Here is a 14403-nt window from a genome sequence, read left to right on the forward strand (position 1 = left end):
CAAGGCTGCCCACTCTCTCCCTACCTATTCAATATTGTACTTGAACTCCTAGCCAGAGCAATTAGATAAAAAAAGGAGATCAAAGGGATACATATTGGAAAGGACGAAGTCAAATTATCACTATTTGTTGATGATATGATAGTATACTTACGTGACCCCAAAAATTCCACCAGAGAGCTCCTAGACCTGATAAACAACTTCCGCAAAGTAGCTGGATATAAAATTAACTCAAGCAAACCAGTGGCCTTCCTATACACAAAGGATAAACAGGCTGAGAAAGAAATTAGGGAAACAACATCCTTCACAATAGTCACAAATAATATAAAAATTCTTCGTGTGATTCTAAGCAAATAAATGATCTGCTTGACAAGATCTTCAAGTCTCTGAAGAAGGAAATTGAAGAAGATCTCAGAAGATGGAAAGATCTCCCATGCCTTTGGATTAGCAAGATTAATATAGTAAAAATGGCCATCTTGCAGAAAGCAATCCACAGATTCAATGTTGGAAAAGATCTTTACCAATCCTATATCTGATAGAGGGCTAATATCCAATATATACAAAGAACTCAAGAAGTTAGACTCCAGAGAAACAAATAACCCGATTAAAAATGGGGTACCGAGCAAAACAAAGAATTCTCTACTGACGAATACCTAATGGCACCTAAAGAAATGTTCAACATGCTTAGTCATCAGGGAAATGCAAATCAAAACAACTCTCAGATTCCACCTCTCACCAGTCAGAATGGCTAAGATAAAAAAAAACTCAGGTGACAGAAGATGCAAAAGAGGTTGTGGAGAAAGAGGAACACTCCTTCATTGCTGGTGGGATTGCAAGCTGGTACAACCACTCTGGAAATAAGTTTGGTGGTTCCTCCGGAAATTAGACATAGTACTACCAGACAACCCAGCTATACCACTCCTGAGCATATACCCAGAAGATGCTCCAACATGTAATAAGGACACATGCTCCACTATGTTCATAGCAGCCTTATTTATAATAGCCAGAAACTGGAAACAACCCAGATGTCACTTAACAGAGGAATGGATACAGAAAATGTGGTACATTTACACAATGGAGTACTTCTCAGCTTTTAAAAACAATGAATTTATGAAATTCTTAGGGAAATGGATGGATCTGGAGAATATCATCCTGAGTGAGGTAACACAATCTGAAAAGAACACACATGGTATGCACTCTCTGATAAGTGGATATTAGCTCAGAGTATTGTGATACATATAATACAATCCACAAACCACAAGAAACAAAGGAAGAGCAAAGTATGGATACTTTGTTCCTTCTTAAAAGGGGTCAACAAAATACTCAGGGAAGGAGTTGCAGAGACAAATATGGAGCAGAGACTGAAGGAAGGACAATCCAGAGACTTCTCCACCTGGGAATCCTTCCCATATTCAATCATGAAATCCAGACATTATTGTGAATGCCAGCAAGTGCTGGCTGACAGAAGCCTGATATAGCTGTCTCTTCAGAGGCTCTGACAGTACCCAACTAATACAGAAGTAGAGGCTCACAGCCATCCATTGGACTGAGCACAGGGTCCCCAATGAGGGAGCTAGAGAGAGGACCCAAGGAGCTGAAAGGTTTGCAGCCCCATAGGACGAACAATAATATGAACTAACTAGTATCCTCAGAGCTCCCAAGGACTAAACCACCAACCAAAGAATACACATGGTGAGACTAATAGCTCCAGCAGCATATGTAGCAGAGGATGGCCAAGTTGGTCATCAATGGGAGGAGTGGCCCTTGACTCTGTGAAGGGTCTATGCCCCAGTGTAGGGGAATTCCAGGGACAGTAAACAGGAGGGGTTTACTTAGCAGAGGATGGCCAAGTCAGTCATCAGTGGGAGGAGAGGCCCTTGGCCCTGTGAAGGTTCCATGCCCCAATGTAGGAGAATGCCAGGACCAGGAAGTGGGAGAGGGTGGGTTGGTGAGCAGGGGGTGGGGTAGGGAACTGGGATTTTTTTTGTTTTTGTTTTCTTTATTTTATTTTATTTTTATTTTTTGGAGGGGAAACTGTGAAAGAAGATATCATATGACATGTAAATAAAGAAAATATCTAATAAAAATAGAAAAAAGTATTTTATTTCTATTATTAATGACCTAACCAGTAAATAAAAGCAGTCCATAGGAAAGTTAAACAACAGATACATCAATGGTTAGGGCTGCTGAAATAACTCTTCTAATAAAAAATTGTCTAGTTACATGCAATAATAACTTATATTGTTTGTGTTTAAGAAGAGGATGTGTGTCTTATTTAAATAGGAACCATAGTATTTAAAACACAAAATACCCTAAGCTACAAAATAACCACAATCAAGAACAGGCTCAATGTGCTACAGAATCAGGTTGCCCAGACTAGGAATTCTCATGTACTGAAGGTTATCCAGGGAGGTTTCTGTCTACTTCAATTGTTTCTAAAATATATCATAGCCACAAGCATTTTGAGAAGTGAAAAGTTACTGTTATTTGATTTATTAACTTTGACTCAATCTAACATGTACAATTTCATTATATTCATCTTTTATTTACATTTATTTTTTGTTTTTCTTTCTTTTATTGAAAGTAGATTTTCTTCTTACAATATATTCTGATTATGGTTCCCTTCCTCCTAATCCTCTGAGCTGAATGCCACCTCTCCTCCCATCAGCCACCTCTCCTCCCATCAGCCAGCTCTCCTCTCATCAGCCACCTCTCCTCCCATCAGCCACCTCTCCTCCCATCAGAATCCACATCCTTTCTGTCTCCTTAGAAAACACACTGGTATCTAAGGATTAATAATGAAATATAATAAGATAAAACAAACAGAAGAAAAAGCACTAAGAAAAAAGCATGAGATACACATGTAGATGGGTAGGCATACAGTTAGAATACAGTCCAGGAATGGAGTTATGTGATAATTCTGAGTGTTTGTGAGGAAACTACTAGAAAAGAAGACAAGAATTTTATGACGTCAGTTTCCTCAGAATACAGAATTGTTCTTAGAAGGTGCTGTTGTGCTTCTTCAGGTGTAGCAGATGCCTCTATGGAAAAACACATTTTTGCCCTGTGGGGCTTGTCCTTTCTATTGTATTCTTCATTCAGTTGACTCTTCCCTGCAGAGTATATACTGGTTGATGCTCTCAATAAAGTTAGCTACTACATTAATATTTAGTACGATTCACTTTTAGGTCCCTTCTCCCAGGATCACACCACCAACTAGAGTAACAACAACATACAAGTTCCATACATGGAGAAATAACTAAAAACAAAACTGGAAGTCATAACAAAAATGTAAAAAACCAATGAGGTTAAAAAAAATGCCCTAAAAACTGCCACTGGGTTTTTTCTTAGTCATCTACTGCTGAGCATAGGGAATCACCTTACAAATGGTTTGTATCCCCAGTGAGACTCCCTTGAGGGAACTGATTTTTCTTTTGTGGGTGGTTATTAGTTGGAAATATCTCTAGGTTGGGAGGGGGAGGGACTGTGCTCCTTTCAGCACTGGGACACATCTGGGTCACATCCCTGCAGGCTCTCTGCATGCTGTCACACTCTATGAGAGTTTATATCTGTGTCAGTCCTGCGTGTTTAGAGACCTTGTTTCCTTAGCTGTTATTCTGTGGAGAGTATCCAATAGCCTTGGCAATAGCCTTGGTTGTTTGAGGTTCCCATGGGGCCCCTTTGGACAACAACCTGATTAGTCATAGCCATTCCTGAGACTGGAAACTTCGTTTGGTGATAAGAGATGTCTGGTTGGGGCTTCATCTCTTCTATCATTTGGCAATTTTACTTAAATCTCTTTCATACATGAATAGATTTTAGGAAGCTTGTATTAGTTTTCTTTTTCTTTTTCTTTTTCTTTGCCTTTTGGTTTTTCAAGACAGGGTTTCTCTGTGTAGCCCTGGCTGTCCCAGAACTCACTCTGTAGACCAGGCTGGCCTTTAACTCAGAAATCCACCTGCTTCTGCCTCCCAAGTGCTGGGATTACAGGTGTACGCCCGGCTTGTATTAGTTTTCCATACAGCCCTTCAAATGAACCTTAGCACTAGCTGTTTCTCCCTGTACTTCTTCCTTATCCCTCTCTTTCCTCTCTTTCCTCATTTGATCCTCTGTTCCTATCCCCACCTTGTCCATCCATAACTATCTATTTTATTTCCCTTTCCTAGGGAGATATCTATCACCTCCTAGTCCCTTACTCCATACATAATACCTATGGTTCTACAGATTGTAGTGTGGTTATCACTGACTTAACAGCTAATATCTACATATAAGGGAATAAAACTGTGTTTGTCATTCTGGGTCTGGGATATGTTCCTCAAAATGATTTTTTCCTAGGTTAATACATGTACCTACAATTTCACAATTTCATTTTTTCTTTAATAGCTGAGTAAAACTGCATTGTATAAATGTGCCACATTTTCTTTATCCATTCATCTACTGACAGAAATCTATGCTGTTTCCAACTTCTGGATATTAGGAAGACAGCAGCAAGGAACATGCTTGATCATGTGTTTCTGTGGTGGGTTTAAGAACACCAACCAAAGACTACACATGGGGGGACTCATGGCTCCAGCAGCATATGCAGCAGAGGATGGTCAAGTCGGTCATCAATGGGAGGAGAGGCCCTTGGCCCTGTGAAGGTTCTATGCCCCAGTGTAGGGGAATGTCAGTGCCAGTAAGCAGGAGAGGGTGGGGTAGTGAGCAGGGGGAGGTGGGAGGGAACAGGGGTTTGTTTTGTTTTTGTTATTTTATTTTATTTTATTTGGAGGGGAACTGGAGAAAGGAGATATTGTATGACATGTAAATAAAGAAAACATCAAATAAAAATAATCAAAAAAAGTAAATAGAGAAGAAAAAAACAAAACAAAAAACCAAAACAAAACAAAAAAGAATCCGTTGGATATATGCCCAAGAATAATATAGGCAGACCTCGAGGTAGATCTATTCCCAGAATCCTGAAGAACAGCCATACTGATTCCCATGGGGTCTTGTCCAAGTCAGCAGTCCCACCAGCAATGAATGAGTTTTCCCTTTACTAAATCCTTGCCAGCCTGAGCTTTCATTTGTTTTATTGGTCTTGGGCATTCTGATAGGTGTAATATGAAATCTCAAAGTGGTTTTGATTTGTATTTCTCTGAATTACAGATGTGCCCCATCATGCATTTTTCATTTATTATCATAAATATGCAGAGAAAAACAATTATTTTCAAACTTGAAGCAACTTGTAACCACACAAATGAATAATGGCATATTGTATTTAGGCAAGATCAAACATTATATCCTTCCAAGAGAACAGTATTCTTCAAAATCAGGATGCACACAGTGCTGTAGGAACTGGAGAATGAAGGATCGTCTAAAGAGCTCAGACAAGTACACTTGGACTTAGGACTCCATTACCATCTGGACTAGGGTGCTGGGCAGCAAGCCCTCTCCTCCATCTGTCCTTTGGCTTGGTGCTTTATCCTTCCTGGTGCTAGTACTGAGAAATGTGGTCATCTCTAGATCTAGGAGAGAGCTTACTGCTGTCTACCTTGATCCTTGTAAGTAAAACAGTTGATTTAGGTTACAATGTTTTCAAAACACTTCTAATGGAAGCTCATATCGGCTTCAGCTGAACAGCTTCAAAGCCCATCACACACTTACGTGCAGGGAAGAGACCTGCTCTCTCCTGTCAAGCCGACAGGTCTCTAGATGTGTTTCAAAGGAGCTCCAGTTTTCCTAATTGTTTCAGCACTGAATCATAGAAAAGACTTAAAAATAATCTTTTTATCTTCAAACTATTTCAATGGTGATCATGTTAAAAATTGACATAGTTGTAAATATATCTTATACAGTTTTAGATAGAGCATGGTTAATCATAGCTGATTGTTTCCATGCCTGGCAGTTTTTCTTTTTTCTTTGGAAGGTATATCAACATTTACTTAATAAACAGATCCCACATTTTTATTTCTTTTTTCTTTTTTTCAAGGCAGGAAGTCTTTGCATAGCTTAGTGCTGCTCATAATTTTTGGAAAACATTTTAATATTTAATAACAGCAGCTAATCTGTGAAAGCTCACAGATTTGATTATGAAAACCACTTGCAAATTCAGAACTGGAGCTACTTCTAAAAAGTAAAGAGTATTTCCTGTATGCAAGTCAAGAGAGCAGTGGACAACACAGATATGGCATCAAGAGGCATAAAGCAAAGCAAAGCAAATTAAAACAAAACTAAGCAAAACAAAAAAAAATCAAGAAAAAGAGAATTATGTCATCAGAATTAACTTAGTTTATTAAGATTTATGAACTAAAAATATTAGCAAAGGTTAAGAACATATCGTCAGCCATATATCTGATGATGAACTCATGACAAGAACATGTGAAAGACTCACATCCTAGGTCAAAGGGAACAACTCAATTACTAGAGGAGCAAAGACTTTGACATGGTTTTCTCCAAGGAAGATATACAAATGTCCCATATAGCATATAAAAGAGCTGCTGGGCCATCATAAGTCATCACCAAAACAAATGGAAATTATAAGTACACCTTCTATGGCTCCAAGAAATATGACAGAACAGAAAATGACATGGACAACTGAGGGTCTGGAAATTGAAATACTCAGATGGTGGTGGGAATTGGCCGAGGCTACAGAAATCAGCTGTCATTTCATCCTTAGGTTACCTATACGAACACACCAAAGACATTGAGGATGAAAACTGCCAGGCGTGGTGCACATGTCTGTGAAGAGGCGGCTCCCCAGAGGCGCATGTTTTCAAAGTCATCTCTGCCCAAATCAAACACCCTCTTCCCAATGAAAGACAAAGCCTCTCTTTCTAGAAGGGTTTTTACTCACTGAGGTTCCATTTCAGGCCTGTTGTCGTCACCTGGTCGCAAGGTTGTCCAACAGGAATAAGGCCACACCAGCTGCCTTCCATGCCAGTGTCTACATGGAGCCTGTGCTTTCCCTGAAGAAGAAGAGCACATATGAAGAAGGACAGGAAAGGAATGATTTGCAGCATGCTGGCAGCCAACTAATAACACTCAATGTGGCTTATCGTAATACTAACCACAAATTATCTCAGCACATTCTTTCACCTCATTTAGACCTACTTTTCTATATCAGCTTACCATTAGTTATAAGCTTTACACTGAAAAATTGGGTAAATATGTCCAGGGGCCACACAGATAGTCTTATTCTTGTAGACTTACCAATTGTAAATATACCATCAATTGTACCTGCTGAAGATGCAACCTTTTGTGACACTGAATTCTAGACTCACAACAAAATACTTGTTCAATTATATATAAAAGACCATTTCCCAAGTAAAATCTTTAATTATCTATGAGCCAAGTTTCTAATATTCAGAATCCAACATAAGCACTGTAAATGGTTGGCTTGTCCCCATGACCATCATTGAGACCCTCACAATATACACATAGGTGTACTGGTTAGTTTTTGCCAACTTGACACAAACTAGGGTCACTTGGGAAGAGGGGACCTCAACTGAAGAATAATCTCTATCAGACTGACCTGTGGGCATGTTTCTGTGGGCATTATCCTGATTAATGATTAAGTGGGAGGGCTCAGCCAACTGTAGGTAGTACTGCTCCTGGGCAAATATTCTTGTGATATGTAAGCAAGCTAGTAAGTAACACTCCCTTATGGCCTCTTCTTTAGTTCCTGCCTTCAGGTTTCTGCCTTGGCTTCCCCTCAATGATGTTCTGTAAACTGTAAAACAATAAAAACCTTCCTGCCCCAAGTTGGTTTAGGTTAGTGTTTTATTAGAGCCACAGAAAGTACTAGAACAATAGGGAATATTTTACTTAAATATTCAATCAGATAAAACCTAAGTCCAATCACACAAATTATGAACTTGATATCTGCTGTTGGGAGAGAAGAGGGACAACCAACGTAGCTGTGCCATGCAGGAGATAATATGTATACAGAAGCATGAGTAGACTGGGTGGTACATGTAACATGCCTGAGTGGCAGAAATGAGTCTGCAGGATGACATGTGAAGAATCCTTTTGATCAATGATTAAGTGGGAGGACTTAACTCACTGTGGGTAGTGCCACCTGTGGGCAAGCGGTTCCCGGTTGTACAAAAACACAGTTTGCTCACTCATGGACCTCCATGTTAGCATTAGAGATGTATCTCCACATAAACACTTCAAGTGACAATAATGAGTCAACACTAAGTCCTTACTTACTGCAAAGGAGCCACATGGAGGCATGGAAAGGAACACACTGCAGGCATTATATGTGTGTGCATGGGGGCTGGGGACTGTATATAATCTGCTTAATGTGCTCAACTGTAAATCTCTAAAAGGAAGAATGTGTAAGACATCAAGCAGTCTCAATTAATCTATCAAATAGTAGAACACCAACCAGGCAGCATACACTAGCTGATATGAGGCCCCCAACATACATACAGCAGAGGACTGCTGGATGTGGGTTTAATCAGGGATATTGCACCTAACCCTCAAGAGACTGGAGGTCCCAGGGAGTTTAGAAGTCAGGTAAGATGGAGGGACAGAGGGTGGGCAAAACCTCATGGACAGGGAGGTGGGGAGGAGATATGGGATTTGAAACAGTCAGAGGGTGAACCAGGGGTGGGGGAGTAAAATCTGGAGTGATAAATAAATAAATAAATGAATAAATAAATAAATAAAAATGCTTCATAGCAACCCTTCATTCTCCCATTATCAGGACTGATGGAGGAGGGATAGTGGGTCTGAAACCTCCCTAGATGAGCAGCACCTCCTCCCTAGATGAGGAGTCACTTCTCAACAGCCATTACAACTGCTTCTGACTATCCTCTAAAAGTCTTTAATTTTCCCCAAGGCAAGTATGTCTTTAGTGGTTTGTATAGTTTTCTTTTAAGCTGACTGAGACTGGGGAGTTTACCACACACTTGTTTTCCCCTCTCCCTCCTTTTCTCCAAAGCAAAATAATGTTCTCCGAAGATAGATATTCAGAATACAATACAGCCGATCATCCTAAATACCACACGCTGAACACTTTAACAAATCCTGAGAGGTAAAGATGTTCTTTATAATAACTGCAGTTGTCAGTAGAAGGGGTGGCAGAGATTCTCAGTTCGTTACAGTATTTTGACTCCAGAAGGAAACTATGTGATAGCACTTCATGTTGGCCCAGTTTCCGTTCTAGGGCCTTGTGGCAGAAATGCCACATTATTGGAGGCTGACAGCTAAGCGGCAACCTTCTGGCTTGGGGTTGCTCATATAGGGCTCAAGAAGGCTGGAAGAGGGAGGGTTGGCATCTGCACAGAGGCCTAGACTTGTCCCTCTGGCATTTCTGACAATGGGGGGATCTTCCTATTGCTTGTCAAGCGGGGATTCCCACATTATGGGTGTATCTTATTTACAATGTGTTGATATTCACGCTTGCATTTAATTACTCTCCTTCCTTGTTTTTGGACTGCTTTATGTTTTGGTAGAATCCAGCTAAATACATTTTATGTTTGGTGCTCCATAGAGAAGTCTAGCAAAGAATGATGAAGGAAAGAAAATAATTTTTTCAACTGGTGGATATTACCTCCCTGACTGATGATTCTCTAGCTTCCAACATATAATGCAAAGGAAACAGCACATACACACGTTACATTTTATTATCCTGGCAAGAAAAGAGATGCTGTAAAGTCACTGATTTAAGCAGCACAGTGGGAAGCCTCCTTACTTGGCTTTGCTAGGTATTCATGGCTTTTCTTGTTATTCTAAGAACCGATGCACCTTAACATTTTCACTCTGGGAATAAAATGGTTTAGAAACTTGAGAAGTCACATATAGGTCTCAGACTATTGTCAATTAGCATTTTGTCTCTCGCTTTAAAAGTGTGTTTTGCCATATGTGAAGGGTCTCAGTGTTTATAAATATGCAAATTTAGCTTTTATGGCTAAAAGATAATAGTATTACGCTTTCATCCTCTATCGGCATGTCAATGTGACATCTCTAGAAAAATGAATGACTGGGTGAAGGAATTTTTGTTCATTCCCTAGATTTCTCAATTTATAATATATGCTAGTCTATATGAGGTTTGACAGAAGCAGGCATCCAGCCTGACGTTAAAGAACTCCTGCAGGATTTATGGCATCACTGAAGAGCAGAGGCACATGAACTAATCATTCACTTCCATATATTCCCATGAATCACTGCACAGATTTCTGCTCCATCCTCTGTTCTCAGCTAAGATAACTCTTTGAAGTTAAAAGCAGTTCTATACAGTGAAGAAGCAACAAAAATCAATCATGGTTTGCCTCTTCAGTTGTGTTTATTAGAACATATGCAGCAACCTTACTGTGAAGAAACTATAATCCAGTAAAAAGGCAGTGAAGATGTAGCATGGTATATGTACTGGAAACCATGCTTAAGTATCATGTGATCAGTTTCCCCAGACTGTAGTTCTAAGCTACTGGAAAACAATATACAGATAAGACAGATGCCTACTCAGGGCTAAGACGCCATTCCTATCACATTATATACCATGTATCTTTACTACAAGTAATGAAGGCATAATAGAAAAAAAAAAGTAAAAGCTTGCCCTAGTTTTGTCATTGAAAAATACCAAATACAAAAACAGCTTAATTCAATTTATATTTTGAAGTCCTTAACTTTAGGAACTATGCCAATATTTGAACAAAATTATTTTAGAATGTCTTAGTATGAGCCTCACAAAATACACAGAAAATTGAGAAGATCACCAAATATGCATTCAAGATACTGGTGATTCACAAAGCAGTCATTCATTAATGCTAAAAACACTCCCTGTGTTGACTTCTGTATACAGTGCAAGTACACAATTAGACCTAGTAAGAACGGGACACTTCTGAACACAGATTAAACACAAGGCCAACTTCTATCATCTTTTGCCACACTGTCCAGGTACTTTAAAGTGTATTAGCAAATACTGCAAGAAAGTAAATAGTCTGCAGGAAAAATTAAAGGAAAAAAACCAAATGGATCCACACTATATGTACCAGAAGAAGCTGTTACTATGTGCACTCACAAACTTGGATTAGTAAATTTTCATACTGATACTGATCACATAATACAAAACAGCTATATAACAAATGGTATCCCCGAAGAGCTTGCATTTGCAAGGATTAAGAGCTAGAAGACTCATGAGACCCTTTGATTTTTTTAATAGGTATAGAAATCAAAACATAAGAGTAGTAGGTTAAATAGCCTACATTAAAGCAGTGTTAAAATATGTCTTACACACACAGACATAGACACACATAGACATACCCACTCCTAAGTCAAATAAGATTGGAATAAAGGTTTCATAGATTGTCCTCTTAGAAGTAACAATATCCATTCACATATTCCATATCTAGAATCTAGACAGTCTTGTAGAAAAAAGATGAAAAGCAATAACCACCACAACAAACAGACTGAAGAATACTTTTCTGAATAATATGAAAATTCTTATGAGTAATAGTTTAGACTCCCTTTACCTTTAAAATAACATCTCATTTCCTACGGAAGCTTTCTTTTTGGAAAGATTCCTTTCAAGAAATGCACTTGATAATGATAACCATTCACACACACACACACACATACACACACACACACACACATTGAGATGTATAGCCAAGCACACTGTAACACTGTATATAACTTTAACATTTTCATTTATTATTTCGAAAGCCAGAACATTACAGATATATGTTTCAAAACTGTCAATTTGTATTTGATTTTTGTTCTGGGAATTATCTGGTGAAGTCAGGCTGAAATCATGTTATTTTCTTACATGAGTTTACCTTATTCTCAAGTTGAACAGTTAACATTAAATAACTAACAAGAAAGAACCTTCTTAATGCTAATTAAGCTACTTTGTTTATTCAAATTAGAAAAAATGTGAAATGATTTTTATAACCATTGGGATTCTACAAGGGTAGGCTCCCTCCCCTACTAGCCTCCTAAATCCAGACAATCTCAGTATTCACACCGGTGAAATCAACACACCTTTTACTCTCCTTCACAACTGCATTCATGCTTGTCTTCTTTTTTTTATGTCTTACCCCATTACTATGCTTACTTTTGATTGAAATTGGAGTCGAGAGTCTGCTAAATGTTACATTAAAGTCTTGAAAGTTTATTCTTCACCATTCCATTTTAAGAATGATTTCTAAGAATACTTATTCCAGGAGTAAGCAATGCTAACAGCAGAGTCAGAGGGAGCTACATGGAAGGGCATTATGAGCCAGCATAGTGACTAAGTTTCAAAATAATCTTCCTTGAGTGCCTGCCCTTCCATGAGATTCAGAGCCTGGTCAGGATGGCCACATTCCTCTGCACTTCCAATGTTCCTCCCACCTTAGAAGGAGAATCCACAAAGAAAGGCAAGCCCTGTTTTGTGTGTGAATTCCTTATGTTTACCATTTAGCAATAATTTCCTTTTAACTGCTGCAAACTTTACCTGTGTCACAAATGCAGCATTTTGCTACTATAGTGCAACTGGCAAGCATGTTCAAATTGTTACTCTAGAAGTGAGATAAAGAGCCTGCTTTTATTTTGCTGGCTGAATTAACAGCACAAAGGGAGAATGTCTTTATATGTTTAATAAATATCTGACTGGGAAATTGTTTAGAGCAAATAATAATTATTGATGAAATGTATCAATAATTTTGAGAAGTTATTTGAAAATCTGAGAATAGATGGAGCAGGGGTGCTTTAAAGTACAGGAAAGGAGGTCCAGTTGAACAGAAAGAACCTACCACAGGCTCAACACCACCTAGTCAATGCTTTTCTAATTAAATACTAGGATAATACTGTAGTCATCCAGTATTTATGAATACCCTGTTAACAGTGCTCAAACCACACTTTACAATATATGCTGTGTAGACATCTGTTGTATAAAATTGAAATTATATGGCTCCTTTATTACATCATTTCAGGGCTTGATTATGGCATACTAAGTGTTCTAAGAACAGAGATTTAGGCATTTAAACTATGAATACTGATTTATTTATGCTCCTTTGTTTGGGAGTTCACTCCAACCAAGGCTTACATTTCACAGTATGTTTTTAAAAAAGTAAGTGATTATTCCTCATGAGGATAATGCAAAATATAGCAAAGAGAAAATACTTAAAACATTTGTATTAGAATACTTCCATTAAGGAAGCTCCACTCCCAGGTGTTCTAACACATCCAAGATCAGAGGTGAGGAGGACACAATATCTGTCCCAATACTGGGAGTAACTGGGACCAGCAGGACCAGGCACACAGGAACTCCACCAGCCCAGTGGCTCAGGCTTCTTTCTGTCTGTCTGGGCTGGTGTTCTGAGCAGACCTTGGGTGCAAGCTCCACAGCCAGTATCACAACACCCAGAAGAAAGTCCACTCCCAGGTGCTCTAACAAGCCCAGGATCACAGGATCTCAGAATCAAAGGATCACAGAGACAGCTTAACTCTGAGGAGTTCTGACACAACCAGGATCACAGGAAGGAAAGGTTCCCGTCAGATTTAACAAGGGCAGGCATCACTAAAGATAACCAGATGATGCAGGACAAGTGTAAGAATATAAGCAACAGAAACCAAGGTTACCTGGCATCATCAGAACCCAATACTCTTACCATAGCAAGTCCTGGACACACCATCATATCAGAAAAGCAACAGAACCCAATATTCCTACCATAGCAAGTCCTGGATACACCATTATAACAGAAAAACAACATTTAGATATAAAGTCACTTCTCATGATGATGATACAGGACTTTAAGAAAGACATAAATAGCACCCTCAAAGAAATACAGGAGAACACAGGTAAACAGCTATAAGCTAGAAGAGGAAACACAAAAATCCCTTAGAGAACTACAGGAGAACACAATCAAACAGGCAAAGGAAATGAACAAAACTATCCAGGATCTAAAAATGGAAATAGAAACAATAAAGAAATCACAAGGGGAGACAACCATGGAGATACAAAACCTAGGAAAGAAATCAGGAGTCATAGATGCAAGCATCACCAACAGAATGCAAGAGATAGAAGAGAGAATCTCAGGGGCAGAAGACACCATAGAAAACATTGACACAACAGTCAAAGAAAATGTAAAAAGCAAAAAGGTCCTAACCCATAACATCCAGGAAATCCAGGACACAATGAGAAGACCAAACCTAAGGATAATAGGAAAAGAAGTGAGTGAAGACTCCCAAGGTAATGGGCCCGTAAATATCTTCAACAAAATTATAGAAGAAAACTTCCCTAACCTAAACAAAGTGATGCCCATGAACATACAAGAAGCCTATAGAACTCCAAATAGACTGGACCAGAAAAGAAATCCTTCCCATCACATAATAATAAAAACAACAAATGCACTAAACAAAGAAAGAATTTTAAAAGCAGTGAGGGAAAAGGTCAAGTAACATATAAAGGCAGGCCTATCAGAATTACACCAGACTTCT

General features: G+C 38.8%; 1 protein-coding gene across 2 annotated transcripts in view; it reads right to left on the minus strand.

Annotated features, from left to right (window-relative positions):
• Window positions 1-14403, minus strand: part of Tpk1 (thiamin pyrophosphokinase 1) — a 364719-nt gene that overhangs the window by 82993 nt on the left and 267323 nt on the right. For both annotated transcript variants that reach the window (XM_031381704.1, XM_031381705.1), the window contains one exon: window positions 6830-6941. In XM_031381704.1, the coding sequence (XP_031237564.1) occupies window positions 6830-6941 (112 nt within the window). The remainder of the gene's footprint in view (window positions 1-6829; window positions 6942-14403) is intronic.

Source organism: Mastomys coucha, unplaced genomic scaffold (assembly GCF_008632895.1).
Source record: "Mastomys coucha isolate ucsf_1 unplaced genomic scaffold, UCSF_Mcou_1 pScaffold20, whole genome shotgun sequence".
NCBI classification, from domain to species: Eukaryota; Metazoa; Chordata; class Mammalia; order Rodentia; family Muridae; genus Mastomys; species Mastomys coucha.